General features: G+C 35.1%; 4 protein-coding genes across 4 annotated transcripts; 1 reads left to right on the forward strand and 3 right to left on the reverse strand.

The window, feature by feature from the left end:
- Nucleotides 1-84: 84 nt before the first annotated feature.
- On the reverse strand, nt 85-6,652 carry LOC105279230. Its single transcript, XM_026969842.1, has 4 exons — nt 5,094-6,652; nt 3,484-4,401; nt 1,654-3,343; nt 85-1,308 (listed from the first exon to the last, which is right to left on the reverse strand). The coding sequence occupies exons 1-4, from the start codon at nt 5,265-5,267 to the stop codon at nt 221-223; spliced, it is 3,870 nt and encodes a 1,289-aa protein (XP_026825643.1). The 5' UTR covers nt 5,268-6,652; the 3' UTR covers nt 85-220.
- A 1,129-nt stretch (nt 6,653-7,781) lies between these two features.
- LOC105279229 lies at nt 7,782-9,653 on the forward strand. The gene is made up of 2 exons (XM_026969603.1): nt 7,782-8,419; nt 8,676-9,653. The coding sequence occupies exons 1-2, from the start codon at nt 7,875-7,877 to the stop codon at nt 9,190-9,192; spliced, it is 1,062 nt and encodes a 353-aa protein (XP_026825404.1). The 5' UTR covers nt 7,782-7,874; the 3' UTR covers nt 9,193-9,653.
- Nucleotides 9,654-10,487: 834 nt separating this feature from the next.
- Nucleotides 10,488-10,802, reverse strand: LOC113561931. Its single transcript, XM_026969591.1, has one exon. The coding sequence runs from the start codon at nt 10,800-10,802 to the stop codon at nt 10,488-10,490; it is 315 nt and encodes a 104-aa protein (XP_026825392.1).
- Nucleotides 10,803-18,845: 8,043 nt separating this feature from the next.
- On the reverse strand, nt 18,846-20,194 carry LOC105279234. Its single transcript, XM_026969740.1, has 2 exons — nt 20,029-20,194; nt 18,846-19,856 (listed from the first exon to the last, which is right to left on the reverse strand). The coding sequence occupies exon 2, from the start codon at nt 19,832-19,834 to the stop codon at nt 19,178-19,180; it is 657 nt and encodes a 218-aa protein (XP_026825541.1). The 5' UTR covers nt 19,835-19,856; nt 20,029-20,194; the 3' UTR covers nt 18,846-19,177.
- Between the last annotated feature and the right edge of the window lie 2,256 nt (nt 20,195-22,450).

A 22,450-nucleotide genomic window follows, 5' to 3' on the forward strand; every position in this document is an offset into this window, starting at 1 on the left:
TATTATCCTTCCCCGTAGTGGATTAATATAAATAATCAAGAGACACGTAGTAATGTTTCGTGTATTAAAAATTACTTTTTAGGAAATTAAAACCATATTAAAATAAATAAATAAAATAAATTAACAAAAGAAAATTAGCTCCTGATCATCTTTGAAAGCTTGAATAAAGATGAAAAACGGAAAGATAATTCGAACTATTATGACAGATTTTTATTAGTTACTAAATATTAAAAAGAATGTGCTCTGTGGATTTTTTGTATATTTGTAATTTTGTAAATTTATATACATTTGCATTTATTTCGGTTTCCAAAGGTAATCCAAAGTAATCGTGAACGTTCGTTACGCGTTCATTGTTGACTATAAAGTTATCAATCAGTCTACGTTCCTGCGCTGCAGCAGATGCGTTACTCACGATAATATCGTGCGAACTCTCACGTGAGAATTGTTCCTTAAATTCATTATCACGCTTTTTCGTTTCTGACGTATTGCCATCATATCCCTCTGCTTTTATGGCTTCTAGCGATATCCCGAATTTTTCTCTTTCCTTCAATATGGATGCTTTTCTTCCTTCCATCATTCTAATACTTTTCTTATGCTTTGCTTCATCATCTTTATGCGTTTCTTTTCTCGTACGTTTCACAAGAGAGAAAGGATGCGGCTGATCTCGCGAATCTGCAGAATTCTTCAATCGACTTACTAACAGAAGATTTCTCTGGACTTTGTACGGATATCCGAAATTGCGTGTCAAATCATGATTATGAGTGGATGTACCGATCAACAAATATCGCGCATCACTTTCTACATCTTCAATTATCGAGTGTCTTACTTTATGTATCCTGCCACATCCTTCTCCCGTGGAAATCCGAGATAACAAGTTTGTATCGCGAGAATCACGTTTGCTTTGAGAAGTTGCTTGCTTTGAGGCGAGAGTATAATGCAAAGTACCAGCAAGTGGATCATAATCTTTTAAGTTCACTTGGGGATCATCGTGCATCGGAGCATCTTTTCTCAAGATATCGGTATTCAAACTTTTACGTAACATCGCATTGTCACTCGCACGCAGCAGCCTTCCGTTCAATGTAAAAATTTTATTGATGAAAGTGACCATGTTGCTGATAAGAGAAAATATTTCTGAAACGAAGCTCTCTTCATATCCAAAACTATGATGATCGGACGTGCTGTTGCGGAGAGTTCCTGATGTATCTTCTGTGACATCGTTGCAGTGAGATGAACATTTTGCAATCATAATTCCTATTTTCGTTATCGGACCCGAACGAGTTCCCACGTCGTCCTGTTTTTTCTCATTATCTGTGAAAATGTAGATTAAATTCTGCGTTACATTTAATATTCCAAACAAAATTATGCAATTTTATAATTATACTCTAGGTAAAAGCAATCATAAATTATAAATTACTTAGGAAATTATTTATCTTTCATTTTCGTCTCTTTTTTTAATTTAAATGTTTATGTCATACATTAAGCAAATATATTTAAATTCGAGGCAACACGAATATTTGCGAGCAGACATATTTTAAAAGCTAAATAACGCAAAGTTGAAATTATTAAAATACCATTAATTGTGATAAATACATTCCGGTTACGTACTCACGTTGCCACAAATATTTTAAATCTGGCATAAATTCAATAACTTACCTATCGCAAATTTACGCAGATGCTTGAATGGAGGAAACACATTCGTCCTCAACATAGTGGATGCTTTTTTATCCTCTTCGGCGAGTTTCAGTACAGTTTGGCATGGACGATCGACGCAGAGTTTGGATAAATCCAATCTCTCCGGGAACATGCTGTCCGGATGACTCTTTTTAGTGATATCCTGCGCGGCACTTTTTAGAAGATTTTTTGTCGAACTATGTTTATTTAATTTTTCGATGTCCAGATCGGTCATCTCCCCTTCACTTTTCGTTATTTTATTACTGATTTCCCGTTTGTTTCCATATTCATGCTTTTTATTGTATACGATGTTTCTCATCAGCGAAACAATCTGAAATCTTGTTTTCTTCTTGCCTTTGCTGATCGCTTTTGCTTCACCTGCGATTAACGGCGAAGTTTCACCATTCTCTTTCTCTTTCCGTTCACCCTTCTGTTCGTACTTTTCCTTCTCCGATTTCAACGTAATTTGCAGTGACGAGGTGCCGTCCACTGGCTTTTCCTGCGCGCTCAAGACTGTGTCGTCTGCAACTCTTGCGGTGGTCCTAGCTGTCGACACCCCTTGCTCGACTTCCGATGGCGGGGCGCCTCGCCTCGAGTCTCTATTTTCAACATCGCGCGTTGATTCATCTGTTTTCGAAATCGCTTCCATCTCTTCTTCCTCCAACCGTCGCAAGTTTGGCCAACTTGCAGATCCTTCCCGAGCCAATGCGCGATCGATGCTTGAAATCTCTGTTACATTTCGCGACTCGCAAACGTCTCCATCGATCCCTCCGCCAAGTGTAATCATGTCGCTCTTGGATTCCGCCAAGATCCTCGCCGATTCGACGCCAGCGACGTTGACGAATGCTATACAGCGCTTGGCATCGCACGGAGTTCCTTGGCCCGACGTCTCGTCCCATTCTCCGCATTTTCGCACGTTCATGTCCATCTCACGTCTCTCCGTGGCAATCCTCACGCAGACGTTCGACGTCAGAAACGCTTCAGATCCTGGTTCCTCGGCGTTACTCATCATCGCTGCGTCTACCTGAGCGATCCTTGGTCGGAGTTTTTTTTTAGCCTCGTCAACGCTCTCCTCCGATGTCGTTCTGTCGCAGCAGCAGGCGCAGGTGTCCGTGTTGGAGCTTTGTCGCTCGGGTGCAGTTTGTGCAGACGTTGTGGACGTTTCCTTCGCGCGGCTACCATCGTCCACGGTGGTTTTTGGAGGATTTGGTGGATTAGAACGCACGCCTACCGGTGGAGCGGTTCGCGCGGAAGTTTCGGGATTACACGCGCGCGGCTTCAGCAACAGCCGCTTGGGACTCCGTGGTTTCATGCAGGTGAACGGATCGGGTGATCGGGGCACGTCCGGTGGTATCGTGCTGTACAATCTCCTGGGATCCTCGAATCTCGCCGAGTAACATGGTCTGGAGAACTGTTGCACGATGCGCGACGACAACGTCGGCGCCGGCAGCATCGCGCACCGCCTGCGGTCGAACTCAGCCTCCACTTGGCGAATCTTGTTCTGGACATTTCTCAGCCGAGTTTCCGCAATCGCACGCTGCGACCGATAAGGAGCGAAATTCACGTTCACCCGCTCGTCGCACTCCTTCTGCCGCAGCACTGACAGGAAGTCTCGCAGCTCGGCGTCGGATTTCAGGGCGAGCACTGTAGGGTCGATGAGATCGGTCTCCACCTTGATAACGCAAAATCAAGTGAATGAATTCTTAATTACAGTTACAAATTTCAAGATGTCTTAATTAAATATCTTTATGATAATTTTAAACGAACTAAAAAATTGTTTTTAAAATTATGTTTTTAATATATCAATAATACCTCCACACCAACGCCCTGTATCTCCATTAACTTCTGGTTGACGAGTCCCTCGACCTGCGCCTTCAGCAGATTTATCTTCAGCTGCACCAGCGTAAGGATAGGGATGATGTTGGGCGGCGGGTTGGCCGTCATGTGTAAGTTGATCAGCGCGTTCACCTGCTGCGCGTTCCTCGACTCGGTCAGCAGCTGATCCTTCGTCAAGGCACTCATCGCCTTCTGTGCTTTCGCCATCGTGTCCTCCATGGTGGTGGTCACGTTCGATCCGGGCACTTTACGGAGTACCAGCCGCGTAGCGGCACATGATATGATACCCTGCATCGACAGGAACTGGGACGCCAGCGCCTGCAGGTGCAACGAGGACGGGCAGCTTCTCTTCGAGCAGATGGTGTCGTCGGTGGTGGGTGTGCAACGATGGCCGTCTACCATCTCGGCGTCGTAACAGCCGGCACGCACGATGCTCCTCATCTCCGGCGGCTCGACGTCTCGTTTCCGGCAGCATCCGCAATCCTCCCGCGCTGTCCCTCGGCGGATGAAGGAATCGCAGAACGGCAGAGGTACGGGATACGGATAAAACGACGGCGGTGGCGGGTAACAAGCAGCGGGGTAAGTTAATCCGCTCGGTGGATACGCCGTCGTCGGAGGTGCGGGTGGAGCCATCGCCTGTGGCGAAACGAGCATGGACGCGGGTGGTTGCTGCTGCTGAGACGATTGCTGACAACCACCGGGCAGAATGAAGATGGGCGCAGCGTTGCTGACGCACGCACGAATCTGATCTAAAACGTTTTGCGGCAGTTGACCGCAGCTGGGGTGAGCCGGCGCGGGGTTGCACGGGATGCCCTGGAAGACGGGGTGGCACGGGTTTGCTATCGGCTGTGACGTACCCGGTGTATACTGGTGCGTTACGACGCAAGTATCCGGCTGGTAAACGAAGGGTCCTTGAGCAGACGAGAAAAATTGAAGTAAGATAAATAAAGTAAAACACTAACTAAATATGAGTCACGTAGCTATTGCTTCTTATTATGAAATAATGTTCTTAAGTGTTTCGCTAGAAAAATATATATAATTAGGACGAAGCAAGAGAGCTAGAGAAAGAGTATCTTTAGCTCAGTGGAGATCATAGGATTGATTAATTTTAGTTCAAGCTAGGTAATTAATATTAATATTTTTTTATTTTACTTTAGTGTGATTTTAATATTTTATTTTATCAGGGAATATTGCTTCAGTAAAAATATTCCTGGTTCTCTGATACCCATTAGTTTATTGGAGAATTATGAAATTATGTCAAACTTTGGCAGAGATGACAAAAACTTATTTCCTTATTCTGAACATTTTAAATAATTCAATTTTGCTAATCATCAATTTTGGATTTATTTAAAGTTTAATTATTGAGATATTTATATTATTGAGAGATTAATATTATTGAGATTGAGTTTTGAAATATCTGTCTTCTTCTGCCTCTCTTTTTCTCTCTCTTCCTTTCTTATATCAGAAGTTATTTCCTATTTAGCTCAATGCATTTATGTTTTTCACAGAACATTGTATGTATAATTTAATATTTACCGTATTTGGAACACGAAATTAGTTTTTAATTTAACGTTTGATCTCGGCACAACCGACTTCGTACCTTGAGAAACTCCGGGGCCGCACGCTGCAGTTTGCATCTGCTGGGTGCTAGTCTGCCGTTGTTGACATGTCGGAAAATTATACTGACTCGTCTGCACAGGTACGTTCTGACATGGCGTGACTTGTGACATCGAGGGTGCGTTGCAGGGTAGATTAATCATTGGTATCACAGGTTAAATCATTGATTTGCTTTCGCGAATTCAGATTTTAGCTGCAGTGGTCGGCGCCGCTTATCCTCCCTCGTCATCAACGCATTATGCTATTTTCGCCATAACTGTGTTTGCGATAGAGAGAAAAATTATACTTGAAAATTTGGGTTTCGAGTGGATGTGAATGATGGAGATATCAAGCACAAGATGTTCGGTGCTTGATTTGAAGTTGTAGAGAATTTGTAAAAAAATGTTGCGCAATATATAATCGATAGTGTATCGTTAATTCCGTTATTTTTATACCGTGTTGTTACTACACATTATTAGTAGCAATATATGCATATTTTATGCATAATTTATGCCAAAATATTTTGAAAGATTGCAAGATGTTTCTCCAAAATATTCGAGAAAAGCTCGTCCTGAATAAAGACACTTTATCCGAGTTTACTTGACTCAAATACCCTTAATTCCTCAGTTTCTGTTCTGTCTGCAACGCTTTTGTTGGGATGTCGCAAGAAAGAATTTTTCTCCCCAGCATTTAAAGTCCGAAGCTCACGCGTCACTCGATTACGATAAATCCGATTAGTTATATAGATCCGATTAGAGTAAGTAATTTCTTCAACGGTAATCTAACGCAATTTAAAGTTACCTCCACGTTTCTTACGATCGATACCTTTTTCCGGATTAAATGTCGATGAAAATATACATCGGGACGGCGGTGTTCCCTGAACGGCTCATCACGTCTCGGCGCGACGTAAACTTGTTATTAAAAGTCAATGGAAACAGTCCCCGTTATTATGAAAAGCAAGGACAAATTCGGCGTACAGTATTCCAAATGTCTCATTGCGTATAGCTGGTTCGAAATGGCTCGTGTTCGAATAATACCAAAGAGAAGGTAAATATTATCAAGTAACATTTGTATCATTACAGACAAATTTTTCGTTAGGTGTCTCTTATTTTTGCATGATTTTGCATCCTGTGTGTGCAATTTTTTTATAATACATTTGACGAATAAATTGATATCTCCTAATGATATTTGCATGCTTAGCGATTATTTAAGTGAGAAGTGATCAATTTGCGCCGCAAAAATCCAAAAGAAATGCGGGTAAAGAAGGATTTTATTATTGTTTAACATCAAATTCATCCGTAACATCTTTTGCGTAAAATTCACAAAATTTATCTCATGATTTGTCGGATATGTATCCAGCAAATAAAGTTTTGATGTAATTCTAAAAACATTTCCGATATATTCATGACATTTGATGAAAATGTTTCAAATATATTCCCAGAAGGACATATTTAATAGAATATTTAACGTAACGGAAATTTAAGTAAGTCAATGTTTAATAAAGTAATCCCTAAGTTTAATTCAATTTTGTTTAATATAAGCTCATTTTTTTACATGGGGTAAGAGAGGTGTATAAATCTAGTATTTCCAAATTTTTACTATAAAAAAGATGATTTACTATAGAAAACTGGTGAACTCTTCCTTTTTCTTCCTTTTCTCTATAAAATATTAAAAAATAAAAAATATATTAATATTATTTTATATATAATATAATATCTGATTATACATTACTCAACACAATGAGGGTGCTTCCCCACGGAGCGTAACTTGCGTAAAGAGTAACTTGCGTTGTCCAATCACATTGTTTCATTTGGATATCAGCTTCTGCAGGCAAAGATGTGATTAGTCGACGCAAGTTACGCTTTACGCAAGTTACGCTCCGTGGGGAAGCACCCTGAGAACACAAATGGATTCTCCATTTAAAACATACTTTAAGATGAAGATTAACCATATCCGTGCTGTATATAAGTTTTTATAACATTATTTAAAATATTATTTCCTTTAGTATAACGTTATCTTGCTTATTTTTCAATTGATCATTTTGATTTAGAGCTGGCGAGCTTTGAATATCTAGTATTTAAGGAATCTTGAACATTTTTCACAAATTTCAAGAAAATTGTATGGCGAAACCTAGAACCATAGATTTTTCTAGCTTTTTCTGTATAATATTGTACAATTGCTCTCATTCTTCGCATAACTACTAGTAGAAACGTCAGTATGTCTTGTATTTCGCGTCTTCGCGTTTCAAGATTAACGACACGGCTAAAATCTTTTTTAATTATTTTGTCGCGTGGTGGTGATTCGTTGCGTCTCGTGACGATAAACATCATTAAAAAACGGGCGCGCGCGTCGCACACTCGTCGTGACAACGTTATTAGAACGAGTGCAGCCGCACGTTAAAAAAAAGCAAGGAGGGAAGGAGGAGGAGAAAAGCTCCTCATAATTCTCGACTTTCCACCTTTAAGCGCGCTCTTGCAGTGCCGGTGTCCTTAAGGCGATCCTGGAGTCGTCTGTATTACCGGCGGAATCGGTGATTTTCCTGCATTTTTCAAGAAATATATCTTTTTATTGAAAAATGCAGGAAAATCACCGATTTCGCCGGTAATACAGACGCCGCGACGGAGTTCACTGGCCACTCCAGGATCACCTTAATTACTGCCGTGTTTTATTACAGATATAGTATCTCTCCCATCACCGAAAGCTCGTTTTGCATAGATTTGTGGAAATTTAGTAAAGATTCTAGTGGAGATACTTACTATTCCGAATGCAAAATGATGGAGCACGTATTGAAGAAGCTGTTTTATTATAAGTGCTTCACCGGCGACCGTAACCAGAAACTTAGATATTGTCAATTCAACCTGGAAAAAAATGAATTCAGTCCGGAAAACTCGAACCATCTATTTTACATAATAGTGAGTGGGACACTCTTCGATCTGTCCCCCCGATTCTTTAATACCTCTCTTGTTGTCAAAATATCGCCAAATTACATTTACTTTGTACCCTCTTCATACAAGAATGAAAGATTGTTCTACGAAATGATAACACCCCATTGTGACGAAAAATATCTTACGAGATGTTATGTGCACAAGAAGTTACCACACGACCCGCCGGTTCTCATACTGGGCAGGATAAAAAATTATGTGAACTTGAAAATTACATTGGACGAGGATCACCTAAAGTTGTGCATGAAAATTCTGGCATACTTTCATGCCGATATGATGAGGCTAAAGCATGAAGATTACATGTTGTTCAACAAGTTTTGCAAGAAATTATATGGCATGAGTGATAGTAGATGTGAGCTGAAGATATCAATCAGGTAGAGTACTATCACCGTTCTAATAACAATCTATTATTAAAACATACATATCTTTTATTCTGTTTTGTGATAGAGAATAATATTGTAATGTTTTATAAAATCAAATAATAATGATATTATCAACATTAATTATCAACGTTTTTATATTAATATTTTTATGTGTAATATTATGTTATAATGAAAATTAGCAATACTATAATATATAGTGAAAATAGAAGATACATTTTTAAAATACTTTTGCCGTTGCTGTTCATAGAGAATTTATGGAAAAACTGGATGAGAGAGATCTGGGCAATAATCTCCTCGAGAAAGTAAAGAGGAAGTGTAAGAAATATTTAGATAATTTGAAAAACGTGATGACAGATGACTTCTCGACCATCATCCATGGTCATTTCGTACGATCTAAAGTAATGTTCAAATACAAAGATGATAAACCCTTTAACATAAAGATAGTTGGTTGGTGCACAGTGAAACGTGGTCCGCCTTCGTTTGATTTCGGCAGCATCCTCCTCACTAATTTACCTGCAGTAACTAACGCAGCGGAACTCGAAACGTTTTACCGAAAAATGTTGCAGTTTTATTTGGACAACTTTACAGACAGATACTCAACTTTACCGATAAGGCGTGATGATCTGGAACAAAATATAATCGAGAAATTATTATTTTCGTACATTAATCATCACTATGCAATAAGTTATCATATGAATTATGACAGGTTCAATATGCACAAAATGGTACTGGAAATGTTTGATAAACTCGGTAGTTTAAATTAGAATCACTCTCGATGACATCGGTAGCTCACTTGCACTTTGAATTCCTACGCATAAGGGACTTTTATTGACACGTGGACTACACGCTACACTTTATTTTCTGCAGACGTGTTCACGTAATGACGATATACACAGAAAGGAATCGTTAGAGGCAAATATAAGCGAAATTCAAAAAACATTTTGTTAATTTCTTCTAGAAAACGTATTGACTATTGAAAGAAAGAAATATTAGGTTGTAACAAAAGTTCGTAGCGTTATTTTAGTAAAATTCCAAGACAATATTATTATATATATATATATGCATAAATATTTATCCAACCACTTATGCGCTGTCTTGTTCTATTAATATTTGTTTTACTATCATCTTTGCGGTAGTTTCATGATTCCATTCTCACACACGCACACACACAGAACTTATCTTTATTTCATTAAACAAAATTAAACAACGTTACTTTTGTTACAACCCAATATATATTTCATAACTTTTAACAAATATATCAATATATACATATAACGCATGCATGTATAAATTTGCATTGTAATGTATAAATACATTATTTAATACATACAATAAAATTTATACGCGTGTATATATATACACACATATATATATAAATTTTTAGTCAAATGAATAATTGAATTTACTTGTTCAGTCTCCTGTAGTTTTCATTTCAATACTTATAACTGCAAATAATTTCCACAATTTTTAGAATTTTGCTTTTAATTTTTATTAGTTACATAATTTCTTGGTACATCATAAAAATTAATTTTGCGATATATGCTGTATGATAAGAGCTTTATTACCTATTACTTCTTTTTGCTTGAACGTTTCCTTTTAGATGATTTTATAGTATATTTATATGTTACATTCTTTTGTTTTATAAGTAACATTTGCCTCACTTGCATGCTGCTACGTTCATTGCGTCAGTGCTCAGCGATGAATGAAACGACACGACTTTGCTTCCTAGTTCACGATTTGTCTTCTTAATTATACCATCCACGATAGTCTGATAACGTATAATTCTGCACAGTTAATTCTGCACAGTTTTATAATTTAACGTTGTATTTTTATGCATAAAATATAATTAAGGACTGTATCTCCTAAACCATGATTTTATGATTCAATCTTTTGTATTATATGACAAAACTTTTGTATCTTTTTCTTAATGAATAAACATGCGAGCTGAAATATTACACGAAGCAACAAACATAAAAACATCTGTTATTTTATGTAACCTCATATCTCAAAATTCTGTTGTACATTCTTTCAGTAAAGTTTTAGTTTATTACCACTGATATTATCCTAAACCAGCCTCGGTGGTCGCGGCTGGTTCCGCTACAGTATTTCTAGAAACTTGAGGTTGAATTCTTCTTGGTTGATGGACGCTGAGGTTCGCTTGCTGGTACGGTAAAGACACGCAATATATAGCAGCTAACAAAACGATCAGAATGATGGCAGAAACGAACATCTGTCTTGCTCCACAAGTGGACTTCACCGCAGCTGTGATGACGGGAGTGTACGCCGACAAGATTTGCTTCGAATCATGCACTTGGGTTGGTGCATTGTGGGTGCCATTGCACTGGCACTGCGTCCTTGTTAGTGTCCATCCCATTTGGAATTTAGTAATTTTGACGGTTTCCTGCCAAAAAATGTGTCAGCCAAATTATGTAAAGGTTGAATTTGTGTCAAAAGCTAATCGAATTGTTTCGATCAGTTGATCGAAACCAATTGTTTCGATGACAAATAATTAAAACCAATCATATCGTAGGCTGAATGTAAATTAGACAATTTCTGAAAACTGTCATATACAGATCTAGAAAATATTTAAAATAAAATTAATATAAACAAACGATTATCAAATAATTAATCAAATTTGTACACTTCCATGTGAGATACTGATGTAGAAATTTCGTATTTTTGGTGTTTATTCTATACTAAATATCAGAACAATACTCGACATTTTGTCTTAACTTTAGTTGTTGTAGCCAAGTCTCAATTTTAACATCAACGTGCGATGCGAATATTACGAATTTTATTATTTAATCAATTTTACTACTTTAAAAAAATAAATTAAAAGATACAAATGAGATCATTCCCATATTATTATCGCACGACATTATCTTTGCATTGGATGAACAGATGCTTGGCAGAGACTGCTTAGAGATGAAGCCCACCGCAGGAGAGTATCATCCATTGCAGAAACGGATAGTGGATTGGAAATTATGTACATAGCCAATGACTTTCTTACGGCTTTGGCGGTTGCTTGTCGCTTGCGGAACAAGTGTTTGCGACATGTTGATTGCGAGTCTGTGATGTGATCCGCATGCAACAACACCGTTCTTCTTAGGCGGACATAACGGTATGCCAATAGGAACTATCTTCGTCATCTCGGAAGTGGAGGCAAATTCGAAGTTTCAAACAACGATTTCCAACGTGTCTCATGTCCAGCTAACTCTTCGTACAGATGTCGTCATAAAAGAACCCGCGGTAAATACTATCAATCATCACTTATATCCAGAGATAGTTATGTGTCTCTTATTTCTACATAAATTTACTTGATGTGTATGCGTGTATGATTCTTCGATAATAAATTTGACGAATATTAGTTCTCCTAATTAAAATTGAATATGTTGCAAGCTAATCGATTGCATACTGATTGCATACTCAATCAGCGATAGATCAAAAATCATTTAAAGATAAAGTTAGATAAAACTTGCGTTGTGTAAATTCAAGAGCAAAAACTCAACTAAATTTTATTCATATTGAATTATTTAATATTGCATGTAGACATAAAATCTGTTCTCTTTAACTTGCTTCAGGAACTCGTCACTAAAGTATCTTTATGTGTGTGTAGGTGAATCCAAAAACATTTTTCTATAGTTTTCACAAAATTGCATGTATTAAATTTTCTCACAATTAGTTGATTTCGTTTGAAAAATGTTTGGTATGAATGAAATTTGAGTGAGATAATGTGTGTGTTTCGAAATATAATTTTTTATTTTATTTAATATATTTACTTACATGCTATACAAGAGTTTTTCACATTTTTACGATAAATTAATAATTCGTACCGTGTTTTATTACAGAGATATATGATATTTCTCATTTGCCATGACTGATCCAAGTTAATAAGATCGGCAGCTTTGATTAAAACTGTTTTTGACTACGTTTAGTCTACTGTCTTATGACATTAAGATTTAATTTTGATAAAGAACATGTGCAACGTGTTTTATTAACACTGCAATCTTGTTAAGGTGTATCCCATTTGAAATTTAATAGTTTTTAGTAGTTTTAACAGTTTCATGCAAAAATATAAAGGTCAATCAAATTATGTTCAGATTAAACGATGGTGAAAATGTAGAATGTGTTGTGATACTAGAGAGACAATCGTCCAATATTTTTATAAAACTACTGAACCATTCTGCATCCTATAAATAAACACGTTGTCGAATCCTGATTTGAATTTGAAATTTTGTTTAGATAGATTTTGTGTAGTAAAAGGCAATCACAATAGAATTTTAAGTTTAAACGATGTGTCAGAATTTTTATGTAAAAATTGATAAAATCGGAATTTGTATAAAATATAAAAGAAATATGATATTAGAATGAGCAGAAACTGTTATTAATTAATTAATTCTTATTATTTTGTAAGTTTTTTTATTATTAATATGAGATACTGATGTAAAAGCTTTGACTCTATTCTTATATTAAAAGCTTTGACAAACAATTTGACTTCGAAGGTCATTTTACTTTACATAACTTACTTACTTACTTTGCAAAAGATTTTAAATAACTATTATTGTGTTTTATTTCATCAATATTACCTCTGAGCAATATGAAAAATGGCACCTTATCCATATAAACATGGATTTTTCGACTCTGACCATTTTTTCAATTACTTAAAGTGGTTCAAAAAATCTGAAAAGATTTACGAATATACTTTCCAGTTTATAATATGTATGTGCTTCATTTTGGTAAATAATAACATGTCGTATAATGTGTTTATTAAAACTGAATCACAAATTGAGTAAATGCGAGATTTGATTTAAAAACTTGTAACTTTGTACAATTGAAATTGATAATCCTTAACACAGGCGATTACGCTCCTTTATCAATATTGATCGATACACATGCGCAGATAGGACTATTCGTTTTGCATGCGCAGTAGATCGATCAGACAGTGGGTGTTTTCCAGCAACGACACAGTGCGACACAGTGTATCATTCTATCTTCTTTCAATACCAGCGAACAACAAAGATAGAATGATACACTGTGTCGCACTGTGTCGTTGCTGGAAAACACCCAGTGCTGTCATAGGCCGTACTGGCGCGCGCTATATAAATAACTCTAGTGTCGAATAGACTCACGTCTTACAAGTCTTTTGAGTCTAATCAAGATTTTGACCTGATGCTATTTGCAGGAAAATTAACGTCTTGGTCATTTCATTACACAAATGTGTCTCCTACCATAAACTGTTTTGAAATCGCTCAGACTCTAAACGACACCCACGTGTGTACGAGTTATTTTCCTTCCGCCATGGAGTAATTATAATTTCATTAATTATAATGAAAATAGAATGACAAACTTGCAATGATTTTTAAACAATTTTTACTTTTCACGAAAGTGAAACATTCCATACACACATGAGTCTTTTGAATCTAATCAAGATTTTAACCTGATGCTATTCGCAGAAAAATAACGGTGCCTCACTACACAAAGGTGCCCCCTACTATAAATTGTTTTTAAGTGGGGATGAGAATTGAGAAGTGCGGGATCCTCTTTTGGAATAAGTCTGGTTAGAAATCGTTCAGACTCGAAACGACGACCACGTGTACGGTAAAGATAATTTTCCACTTCCGCCATGGATTTAGAAACTACTTGGTCCGAATTGTTCAAATCATTTGAATCAGAGCCTGAATTTAAGTGCATAGATTGTTATAGTTGTAGATTTGTAAAAAACTTACTACTGAGTAAGGAACTGTTCACCGATAGCGAGATACAACAGTATAATCGTATCAATGTAGAACATAGCACGCTATATAGATCTTCCGGGAATATAGTGCTTCATGTGGTAATATCCTCTAAATGCCGCCAGAAAAACGATGTTCACTGCATCGTCAAATTGGCGAAAAAGGAGGAGCCGGTCTCATTGTTAGAGTTAAGGAAAATCGATTCATCACTAAAGTGGGAAGCCCTCTTGTGCAATGTGATGCACCTATTTAGTGATGATATATTTCCGAAATTTCACTTCGTCGATGTAGGTGAGAATAATAACCAACCGATTATCATACTGGAGGATCTGACTAAACGCGGTTACAAGCCACTTAAATATAAATTAAGCGAGCAGTATTTAGAAAGGTGCATGATATTATTAGCAGTGTTCCATGCTAATACATTCAGACTACAGAAAAAGAACGATGTACTTTTCTCAACTCTATGTGAATTATGGAAGCGTAATGACGAATACATAATCAAACAACGGAAGGAACAAATTAGGTAGTACAACTATTTTTATTATAATATATCCCATGCTTTGACTACATCAAAGATCCCATGTGTTTTATGATAGAATATAATAAGCACGTTGTTACTGAACATGGTTTCTCAAATATACAGGGGGGAACCTACTTTATAGGGTCGAAAAAATCGATTTTTTTTGCATAAATTAATAGTGATACTCTTCAAGAATATGTTCTGAAAATTTTAGAGCGAAATTCTAAATTCGAAATTCGTTCGGTAAGTTTGGCACGTGCGAGAGCATGACACGCAGGTATACGGCAATGATCCGCAACACACACAGGCGCACAGTCTCTCGCTTCTATTCATTGGTTCAGATGTTCATCAAAACGAGTCAGCTTGTGTATACCTGATCTGACGTGTTTTTATGTATTAGTGCAGTCGAGAGAGACAGAGAGTCGAGACAGCTGCCTAAAATCACTAAAAGGGAATTGCAAAGAGAGAGTTCTATATGTCAAGATCCTTGCTTGCTCCTAGTGGTCAGTCGAGTTCGAGTTTTCGATCAATACAGACGGTTGGAAAGCAAAATGTATCCCAAATCGAAGCACGGAGAGTCTCAACGCGCGTCTAGATCGATGAAGAGACACTTTCAAGGCAATCAATATGTAAAAAAGGTGATGAAACGAAGCAGAGTGCCAGCGCGAAAAAACTGAATACTTCGAGCAGTGATGACATTATTTATAATCCACAACACACTTATAGAATAGTTGAAGTTTTTAGTGCTTTTAATACATTCGCATAGATGCTTATTTGTAAGCAGTTCAAGAAAAGTATACAGTTTGAAGAAACTGGAATACGCGGCTTCGGTTTCAAACTTATTGTGAAATGTACTTGTGGTCGTACAGAAATAAATTCAGGACCGTTAATCTATACAATTTTGAAGATGATGAATCTAATGTTCAAATCTGATATTAAAATGTCTAAAACTTTCAAAAATATAAACATTATTTTTCCTTTACAAAAAACTTCTTAAAAATCACCTATTTTTCGATCTTCTAAAGTAGGTTCCCCTCATGCTTACATGTTTTACAGAATCAGATTATAATAATATTATTAATAATATCTATTATAGTGTTTTATATTTAAATAAAGAGCAAACTATTGAAACGATGTATAAAATTGTGTTTAATTTTGTTGTTTGTAGGGCCTTTCTGGAGAGCTCAATAATGACCACACTCGACGACACACTTAAAAAGAGAATAAAACAGAAACTGAAGAAAGTGGAATGTTTGAAGACGGAAATCGCGTCAACTATTATTCATGGTTGTTTCACACGCTCTAAAGTATTTATGAAAGATGACATTAAATATGGATTTGGTATAGGCGATATAAAGTTAATCGATTTTGATGCAATACAATACGATTCGCCGTCAATCGATTTCGGCCGTATTTTCCTCACTAATCTGCCTAATGAAGATAATGTATCAAAGCTCGAGAGGTACTTCTGTTCCATGATGGACGCTTACTTGGAGAGATTTAAATGCACATATCCGGAGATGAATAGTACACTTGTGAAACAGGAGATTATTCACAACCTGATACTTTCATACATTAATTTGAGTTATCTGGAGAAAGGAGCAATAAGCAATCATATATCGATACTGCATATGTTTAATAAGATCGGCAGCTTTGATTGAAACCATGTTTTTGACCATGTTTAGTCTACTTTCTTAGAGCACTAACATTTTTTTTTATAGAGAACACGTGCAACGTTCGTTGCTGCATTCTTGCTAAAGTATATCCCATTTGAAGTCTGGTAGTTTTAACAGTTTCGTGCTAAAATGTAAGTGTCAATCAAATTATGTTCAAATAAAACCAAGCTGAAATTTATTGAGATTGTTTTTTTGACACCAGACAAGAGACAATCGTCCAACGTTTTGACAAAACTGCTGATCCATTCTGCATCCTGTAAGCATTTGAAATTGTTTTCTGATGTGTAGTAAAAGCCAATTACAATAGAATTTAAAAATGGACAATTTGTCAGAACTTTTATGTAAAAATTGATAATATCAGAAATTGTATGAAATATATAAAAAATATTATATTAGCACGAGCAACCTATTTCTAACCTTTTTCTATGTAACTTATATTAATAATTTTTCATATAAGATATTGATGTAAAGCTTTGTACTTTCAGTGCTCATTCTGAATAAATGTATATGGTTTCAGTAGATTCTGTACTGAATGTTAGAGTTATAGTGATCTTTTTTATTTTGCCCCAGCTCTATTTACACGATAGCTAAATCCCGATTCTATAAGGTCATCGCGAGATTCAAATGTTGTATTTTATCGTTCAGCCAATATATTTTATTAATGTAACGTGAAAATGGACAAATACAAATGCGCCTATTCCCATACACGATGTTATCCGCGTGTCAGACGAATAAATGCTTTACAATGATTGTATGGAGAATATAGTATGGAGTGCAGCAGAGAATCATCCATCGCAAAAATGAATAAAGTTAGAAATATGAAATTATATTTATAAAGAATTCATATCTTTTTTGTAAGAAGTAAACATTTTACTTGAAAAAGTTATACGCAACATACAAATGAGAACATTTCTTATATAATCTTGTATTCTGGAATGCTGCGCTAGTTTTTGATAAAGTTAAAATTATAAACAGTTTTATATCAAATTAGCGTTATCTCAGTTGACTGCAGTACAGTATTGAAATTGGAAATTAGCCATATTGTTAACGAACTCTTTATGATTTTGGCATTTATCTATCTCTACTCTTATGGAAAAAATATTCGCAGCATGTTGATCGCGATCGCTCGGCGCGATAAGCATGGGATACCATCGTGCTTCTTCGATAGGCATGATAAAGCTGATATAAAGCCAATAGAAATTATTTGCTTCATAAGCGGAGAGAGGAGGATATTCAGTGTTTCCTGCGATAACTTCTCACGTATTTCGTTGTGTTCAATTTCGTACAGAGAGGTCGTCCTATAGAAATTTAAGGTAAACATCTTTAGGGTCACTTATTTAGGTCTATTGCTAGAAAAGGAAATATTCAATAACTCTTGCCACTGTAATCGATGTTAAAATATTAATATTTATTATTAAAAAATGTTTAAACAAGATATATACGTATAATAAAAAATAGAAATAAGCTTAAATTATCTAAAATTTCCTACTTACAAATATAATAAATCACAATGTTAAAATCGAATAACGAAGTCTATAATTATTTTAATTTTCGTGAATGTTTATATAGGAACATATATGTATATGTAAATATATGTATATATATGTAGATTACAATATATTATAGATTACAATATATACATGTATATAAAATTTACATATAAAGTTTATACATTTACATATATGTACGTATGAGAGCATATACATGTAAGAAAGAAATATTAAATACTTTTATTTGCACGTCAATCATTATTACTAGTACCTATTCCTCATAATAAGTCCTTGATAATAAATTAACAATATTTTCCTTTATATTTCGTCTAAATCATCTAATTCGCTTTCATTTATATAGCTTTTCATTATGAGTATATGCGTCATAAAAAATATAACGCGATGCGTCATAGAGAACAGTTTTAATCTAAGCTGCCTAGATTCTTAAGCATATGCAATATCGATACATGGTTTTCTATTGCTTCGCTCTCTTGCACGTTCAAGTTAATATATGAGAGGAATAAGTTGTCAATAATGTCTCGTCACATGCATAATATTCGCCATTGTATATACGTTTCGTAATGTCTTCAGGTAAATTTCCAATATATTTCTACAAAATTCTTCGAGCTTTGATACATCATTTTCATTAGGCAAATTAGTGAGTAGAATACGGCCGAAATCGATCACTGGCGAGCCTAACATTACGGCTTTAAAATTGATTAATTTTATTTTAAGTTTATTATTCTCATCGACTTTGTAGAATATTTTATCCCGTGTAAAAGAACCATGAACAAGAGTTGAAACAGTATTCTCTTTTAAATGTTTCGCCTTCTCCAACTTCTATTTTATTTTTTCTCTGAGACCGTTGTCGACTGCCTTTAACACTGACCTCTTCAGAAAGGCCCTGGCAACAAAACAATCGAAAGAATTTTGTTAGCTGTACAAATTAATTCAATGCTTTTGTTGAAGAAATCGAGCCTTTATTGCAAAAAAATAATAAATAATAAACATATTCGAAATATTACTTTCTAATAATTTTCTTCATCTATCGGATAGCTGACGCCAAACAGTTGTCAAATCATTCGATATATAAATATTGTTCTATTATAAATTAAGTGATTAAAATTCCAATTAAAATGATTAAAACACATTCCAAGGCTTTAGATTTTGCTTACTTTCTAAATATTGATTAATTATTATTTTATTATTATTATAATTATATTTTATTATTATAATAAAATTTGTGAGTCATGTATTTATTTAAAAATGCATATTTTTAATAATAAATCCTTATTTTATTATTTCTAATCACAGGACTTATAACTGCTCTACCTAATTGCCTTTTGTTGTTTGACTATGTTTTTCTTCTTATTCTCTTCGAAGAAATTCTCGGCATAACTTTTCATATTCTCGTCTTCATTCAGCAGCTTCATTGTATCGCCATGGAATAGCGCCAGAATTTTGAGAACTTTTATTAGGTCATTCTTTTTTAATTTACCTTTGAACTGCTTATAACCGAGCGTAATCAAATCGTCCAGTATGATAAATGGATACCCTTGTATGCATATACTGCTATCCAGATGATAGCATTTCGGATGTATGAGATATGTCAGTCTTACGGCAACGTATTTGTAGAACATCCATTCCGCCTCAAACGAATTTACTAACAACGAATATGAACCTTGCCTTCGCAACTTCAACATTTTCACGACGAGTTGAACACTGGGTCGCGAGGCTCTAACTGTTAGATATACCATTACTCGAACAATTATACATGAGGTAATCTTAAATGGTACGATATGTTCAGTGTTGATGTGAGTAATGTCCGTTGATGACTGGAACTGTTCCACCAACTTGTTATGTTTGAACAGGTTTTGTATTAGATTATTTCGTATAACTCTGCAAGTAAAGCATATCTGTGCAAGGCACTTCTGGGGTAAAACTGGAGATTGGTGCAAGAACGTTCCTGGAAGTACACAGTCCATGACGAAAAAGAAACAAATTGAGCTGTAAGAAAACAAAACAGTTAATTAAACTCTTTCTCAGAATATATATAAGGTAAAATAGTCTTCAAAGTAAAATAGATAATAATTGGAAAATTAAATAATCTAATGTAAGTAAAGTAAACTGCTCGCTTTCGGACTTACGCGACGCAAATTGTATATCATTTTGGACATACCTTTTGTGTTAAATGCTTTTTCACAGACGACACAATCAATTAAGTATTAATATTCATTAACTTCTGTCGTCAAGAACTTCTAAACTTCTCAATCAATCGCGTACATGTTAAGCATGCCAATATAAGGAATACGTAACGAAAATTCTGTTTGTGGAGACAAGTGACACTTGATGGTATTTATCGCAAGTGCTTCTCTGATTACGTCTGTCAAGGGATCTGTTGTGTACAATGAAATACATCGTTTTGACAAAGCAATTTTGTCCCGCTATCGAGGCAAGGAGAATCATTCCTATTGGCTGTGTACAATATTATGCCTGCGGAAGAAACACGGTGTTTCTATAGATGGAGATCGCGCTGAGCAATCGCGGTTAACAATTCTGGATATATTTGTACCATAAGTGCAGAGGTAGCTTAAACCATAATGTTGTCATCAGTTGTGTAAATCACTTTTAGCTCCTGATTTTATCTGGTTTTGCAACAACAGCTGATTTTCTGCTACACTGAGTCTCCCCTCCATACGCAGTCTTCAGTAACCATTTATTTTTTCAACAGGAAAATAACGTTATAGATGAAAATAAATTTCTTACTTATCTATCCATTTCTATCCATTTGTATTGTTTCGTTAACAAAACAGATTACTTAGATAAAACAGAAAGAATCGTGCTACGATATCATCGAAACAGGATTTTGCTGATGTAGAACTATAGTTAAAGTAATGTATATAACCACGATTATTATGTTACTCTGTAGAGAATATAAAAACGAGAAATGCGGAACCTTCTTATCGATATTTTCTACAAGGAAACATTCATAACTGAATTACTAATTGCTCTTTTTATTAATTTCAATTAATTCTTCATTAAGTTTCGGATTTGTTTATCCAGAACAAACAGAAAAAAAACAGTAATTTTGTGAAAGTATTGGACCATGCACTCTCATTTGCTGTACTGATCGAAATAATTTGGTAAGTCTAAAACTCATTCAATTGATAAAGGTTGGCTAACGCATACTCTTTTGTCACGAAATACTTATAGTTACTTAATTCTGAATTGAAATTTACTTACATGACTTTAACAAAATTACTGTACCAATACAAGATACGACACATCTTCTGAATCTAATAAATAATAATTTCATTGTCATTTCTACAAATGTAATTAACCATTAAAAAGAATTACTATTGTTAGAGGAATACTTAATAACTCTTGTCACGTATATAACAGATACTAAAATATTATTATTCATTATTAAAATGCTTAAACAAGATATACATAATAAAAACTATAAATAAGCTCAAATTATCTAAAATTTCCTACTTATAAATATAATAAATCACAATGTTAAAACTCGAATGACGAAGTCCATTTTAACTTTCGTGAAGTATATATATGTAGGAATATATATGTATATGTAAATATACGCGTATATATGTAGATTACAATATATACACGTATGTAAAATTTACATATATTGTTTATACATCTACATATATGTACACATGAGAGCATATACATATAAGAAAGAAATATTAAATACTTTTATTTGCACGTCAATCATGTAGTTCTCCCTGATAGTAAGTCCTTGATAGTTAACAACATTTTCCTTTAAATTTCGTCAAATTGTCTAATCCGCTTTCAATCATATAGCTTTTCATTATGAACACATGTATAATAAATGTGTAATAAAAAATTAAGCGCAATGCGTCATGCAGACATAAAAAAATACGCATGAAATATCCTACAAGCGAAATGCCAATGTCGTACAGAATTACTTTACTCAATACTGCCTAGCATGAAAAGAGTGCATAGTATCGGTATATGATTTTTTATTGCCTCCCTCTCTTTCTCGTCCAAGTTAATATATGAGAGTAATAAATTGTCAATAATGTCATATTGTACTTCGTTAGTCTTGGCCTGTTTATATATCATATTTAATCTCTGGGCATAAATGTCAAGCATATATCTGCAAAATTTTCGGAGTTCAAATACATCATTATGATTAGGCAGATTAGTGAGCAGAATACGGCCGAAATCGATCACTGGCGGGCTTACCATTACGGATTTAAAATCTATAAATTTTATTGTATAATTGATATTAGTGTCATCTATATATTTATAGAATACTTTATATCGCGTGAAAGAACCATGAACAACAGTTGTAATGATCCTCAAATTTCCCATCATCGCCAACTTCTGTCTTATTTTGTCTCCAAGACTGCCGACTTCATTTATTACTGAACTCTGTAGAAAAGTGCTGTGAACAATAAAATCGGAAGAATTTTATGAAGTATGCAAATTAATTCAGTGCTTTTGTTGAAGAAAATGAGCCTTCATTACACAATAATAATAAACATGTAAATCTTCGATATGTTGATCATTATTGTCTAATAGTTTTCTTCATCGGATAACTGATGAATTTATTT

The sequence above is a fragment of the Ooceraea biroi genome, chromosome 5 (genome assembly GCF_003672135.1).
Source record: "Ooceraea biroi isolate clonal line C1 chromosome 5, Obir_v5.4, whole genome shotgun sequence".
NCBI lineage: Eukaryota > Metazoa > Arthropoda > Insecta > Hymenoptera > Formicidae > Ooceraea > Ooceraea biroi.

What these genes read in the sequence shown, in the direction of transcription:
- LOC113561931 (XM_026969591.1), bottom strand. Translation starts at nt 10,802, where the DNA reads ATGGGATGGACACTAACAAGGACGCAGTGCCAGTGCAATGGCACCCAC.
- LOC105279229 (XM_026969603.1), top strand. Translation starts at nt 7,875, where the DNA reads ATGATGGAGCACGTATTGAAGAAGCTGTTTTATTATAAGTGCTTCACC. An exon ending in GAGCTGAAGATATCAATCAG is followed by an intron (nt 8,420 to 8,675) that starts GTAGAGTACTAT and finishes TGCTGTTCATAG; the next exon opens with AGAATTTATGGAAAAACTGG.
- LOC105279234 (XM_026969740.1), bottom strand. Translation starts at nt 19,834, where the DNA reads ATGGACTGTGTACTTCCAGGAACGTTCTTGCACCAATCTCCAGTTTTA.
- LOC105279230 (XM_026969842.1), bottom strand. Translation starts at nt 5,267, where the DNA reads ATGATTAATCTACCCTGCAACGCACCCTCGATGTCACAAGTCACGCCA. An exon ending in CTCAAGGTACGAAGTCGGTT is followed by an intron (nt 4,402 to 5,093) that starts GTGCCGAGATCA and finishes TTCGTTTACCAG; the next exon opens with CCGGATACTTGCGTCGTAAC. An exon ending in TCTGCGTAAATTTGCGATAG is followed by an intron (nt 1,309 to 1,653) that starts GTAAGTTATTGA and finishes ACATTTTCACAG; the next exon opens with ATAATGAGAAAAAACAGGAC.